The following is a 3,673-nucleotide window of genomic DNA, read 5'->3' as shown; positions in this document are numbered from 1 at the left end:
TCTCTCTCTCCTCTCTCTCTCTCTCAGCCAGTGCTCCCTCTCTCCTGGCTTAGTGCTCTCCCCAGCCCAGCCCCGAGGCTCTGACTCCCACCTCCTCCCTAGCGCAGGGAGAAGCAGTGCCTCAGGAGAACCTGCAATCCAGAGGATGACAGCACCCCTGAGTGACCCAGAGCCCCAGCTGCCAACTTCTGGGTAGCCTGCAGGAATGGGAAGGGAAGTGCCAGAAGGAAAGAGAAACTCTCCCACTAGACTGTCTTCACTCCCCAGAATCACCAGGCCCAGAGCTCACCTTTGACGCCTAAAACCCACTTTGGCTCCACTTCAGCAGAAGCCCTTATTCTAGAACCCTCCCCCAGATCCAGCCCCACCTTTTTGGTATAAAGAACAGATATGGAATTCTCTGCATGCCAAACCTCCCACTCCTGGGCTTTTTGCATGACCCCGGACAAGGCTCTGACACGTATCTCCCTTAAGGGGTCTTACCTTATTTCCTTGGGGGCCCAGACAAGCTGAAGGAAGGTCCCCTCCTTTTTTTCTGAGTCTTCCCAGACCCTCCCCTCAGACACCAATGGAGGTCAGGAGCTTTGGGTGTGGTTGGCACCCTGTTTATTGGAGGAGACCCCAGCACCCACCCCCTGAGGTCATGGGGGCCTTGGTGTCTCCTCTGTCGTGAGTGCCAGGCCAGGGAACAGTTTCCACAAATCAAGTCTAATGGTTGATTGAGAGAGGAGCCCAGTTTGGCCCAGGGGAGCAGGAAGCTCTCTGTCCATCTGGGCAGCTCCCATATGTCACTGGTGCAGCCTGGGCCATGTGTCCAATGCAAGCCCCTGCCCCCCCCCCCACAGAAGGGGGCTGTGCTCCATCACACGCTGGTTCTGCAGGTCTGCACCCCCGTGAGGCTGCCCCGGTGGGGCACAGGTTCCGTTGGGCCCTTGCTCCCAGCGTGGGTGACCCAGCGATAGCAGTCCGTAATGCGCTTGTTGGATGCATGGGGGCCACAGCGGGTGCAGTAAACAATGCCCAGTGCAAGCAGGACTACCAAGAAGACGCATGTTGGCACTAAGAGTGCCACCAGCAGCCAGCGGTCATCCCTCCGGCTTCGGCCTGCAGGACTGGCCTCCCCTAGGGCTGTTGGGGCTGCTGTGGCGGCCGCTGAGGGCAGCCATGGGGCCAGCTTGGGATCAGAGGCGCTTTCCCTCGGGACCTGTGGGGCTTTGGAATAAGTGCGTGTAGTGCTGGTGGGACTGGTCTGGTTAGTGGGGTGCAGGGGAGTGTGGAGGCCTGGGGGCTGGCTGGCAGCAGGCACAGGGACTTGATGGGCAGGGGGCACGGGGGACCTGGTAGTGGTGGTCAGAGAGGGCTGGACAGTCGAGGTAATGGGAAGGGGGTTGGCCTGGGCTTTGAGGACTGGGACATCTGGGGTCACAGGGGAGTGGTGGGCACTTGAGGTGGTGACCAGAGGGGTGTGGTTAGCTGGGATATGAGGCAAATTAGTGGTTGTCTGGGTATCAGCCACCTGGGTGTCTGGAAACATAGGGGACTGGTGGGCAGGGGGCGGTTCAGGGTATTTGGCTGGGATATATGGGGGCTGATGGGAAGGGGACTGTGTACGGAGTGGCAGAATAATGGGGGTTGGTGGACAGAGGGCAGATCTGGATAATTGGCCAAAGATCATGAGGCTGGTGGTCAGAGCAAGCTGGATGCATGGCAGGGATCCTGGGGGGCTGGGGCAGGGGACCAGGGGCTGGCGTGTGGCAGAAATAATAGGGGGCTGGTGGGCAGAAGGCAGTGTAGGGCGTGTGGCAGAAACCACCAAGGGTCGGGTGACAGAGAGCACTGAAGAGTGGTAAGGGATCCTAGGGGCACTGAGCGGGGGTGGCCAGGTAGGGTCCAGGTAGGGCCTCTGAGGCTCTCTGTCCTCTGGGAAGCTAGGTCTATAGGCCAGGCCAAAGTCAGGTGGCTGTGTGGCCTCCATCCACGGGATTCCAGGCATCTCTGTCCAGCCACCATCGAAGTCCTCCCAGGCGTCCTCTTCATCCTCTTCATCCTCCCCGTCATCCAGCAACTCGTCTTCAAGGTCCTGGGAAGCCCGAGCATCCATGGCCCCAGCGGGCCTGCAGCTGATGCCATCAGCCTCAAGCTCGTGGCCCTCACTGCAGTAGCACTCAAAGCCACCGACGTAGTTGACGCACATCTGCTGGCACACACCAGCGATCTGACACTCATCTGTGTCCACACAGCGGTGGGGCTCATCCTCGGCTGGCCGGAAACCCAGGCGACAGTGGCAGCTGTAACCCTGTGGTCCCCCAGGCTCACACTGCTGCTCACACGGGGCGTGGGTGCAGGGGTCCTCACAGCTGCGCCCGTCCTCTGCCAGCCGGAAGCCTTCAGTGCAGCGACAGGACACACGACCATCCACCTCCTCCACGCACTCGTGTTCACAGCCCCCGTTGTCCGGGCCGCAGCCAGTACCTGGGCACAAGGGCCCAGCCCGCGACCAGCGCACACCACCCTCAGGCTGCTTCACACACAGCAGAGAGGCCTCTCTGCCAGCCTGGCACGGCACGGCAGCCACAGAGCCGAAGGGCAGCCACTCAAACTCAGTGGAGACCAGGTGGAAGGGTGTGGTGTAGACAGCCGGGCCCGCCTGGCCCGCCTCCTCTGGCAATGCTGGGCAGGAGCCCTCAAAGCCGAACTGGCAAAGGTAGCCATCGACGGCCAGCGTGCACGAGCCCTCGAGCCAGCGATGCTCACCATTTGCCTCCAGGGCCGCACAGCGCTGGGCCGGGCAAGGCCCGCCCGTGGCAGGCTGGGCCCAGTTGGTGAAGGCCGTGTCCTGGTCTCCCGTGGTCCATGTGAAGCCACGCAGTGGGCGCTGGGGCTGGCATTGCCGGGCCTGCCGCTGCAGCCCGATCCACAGCAGCTGGCTGGCTGGGCCAGCGCCCACCAGGCTGTCCACACGCTGGGCCTCCTCGGGGGTCCGTGGCGTGGCCAGGTCGCCCCCCAAATCGCGGCAGGCCCGCCAGGCCTCCAGGAAGGTGCGGCGCCGTGGGAAGAGCGCGTAGCAGCTGCCCGGGCCACAGGCGGCGCGGGGCTCGGCAGCCCAGGGGGCCTGGCCCAGCGTGGGCACCGTGGCCGCCCAGGCCAGCAGCAGGCGCAGCAGCATCACGACGCCCCCCGACTGGCCCGGGCCGGGCCCGCGGCTGCTCTTGACAGGAGGAGGGACTGGGGCCTCTGGTGGGCGGGCCGGGGGCGGGTGAGGCTGGACTCAGGCCTTGTAAGGAGTGGGCTGGGGCTGCTGCCAGCTCCCTGCTCCTGCTCCCCCAGGGCCGCCAGAGCAGGAAGCAATCAGGGGGGGAGCAAGGGTGGGGGTGCTGGGAAGTGGAGGCAGGGGGAGGGGAGGCGTGCTGAAGGATTGGGAGTCGAGGAAGCGGGAGCCGCCTGCCTGAGGAGGCTGGACGACCCTCAGAAGACTTCAGCATAGTCTGGGGCTCTTGGCGGTGGGGTGAGCTCACTTCCCAGAGAGGGACAGTGACCCAAATCTGGAAACGCCAATCTTATCACACCCGTGAACGGTCTCACAGCCCAACAGCTTGTCATGGATGTGGAAACTCGCTCTGACTCATGCCCTTCACGTCACACACGTGTGTGTGGCTCCTCTCCCTGCAAGAGC

The 3,673-nt window shown here is 63.3% G+C and overlaps 1 protein-coding gene across 1 annotated transcript; it reads right to left on the bottom strand.

Annotated features, from left to right (window-relative positions):
* Window positions 1-583: 583 nt before the first annotated feature.
* CD248 (CD248 molecule) lies at window positions 584-3,210 on the bottom strand. The gene is given in 4 exon segments (XM_039840823.1): window positions 584-1,611; window positions 1,614-1,667; window positions 1,670-1,732; window positions 1,735-3,210. Coding segments are annotated over 4 exon segments (2,298 nt in total). The 5' UTR covers window positions 3,167-3,210; the 3' UTR covers window positions 584-862.
* Between the last annotated feature and the right edge of the window lie 463 nt (window positions 3,211-3,673).

The sequence above is a fragment of the Pteropus medius genome, unplaced genomic scaffold (genome assembly GCF_902729225.1).
Source record: "Pteropus medius unplaced genomic scaffold, Ma_sr-lr_union100, whole genome shotgun sequence".
In the NCBI taxonomy this organism is placed as follows: Eukaryota; Metazoa; Chordata; class Mammalia; order Chiroptera; family Pteropodidae; genus Pteropus; species Pteropus medius.
Note: the sequence above shows the minus strand (reverse complement) of the source record. Positions and strands in the feature narration are given on the sequence as shown.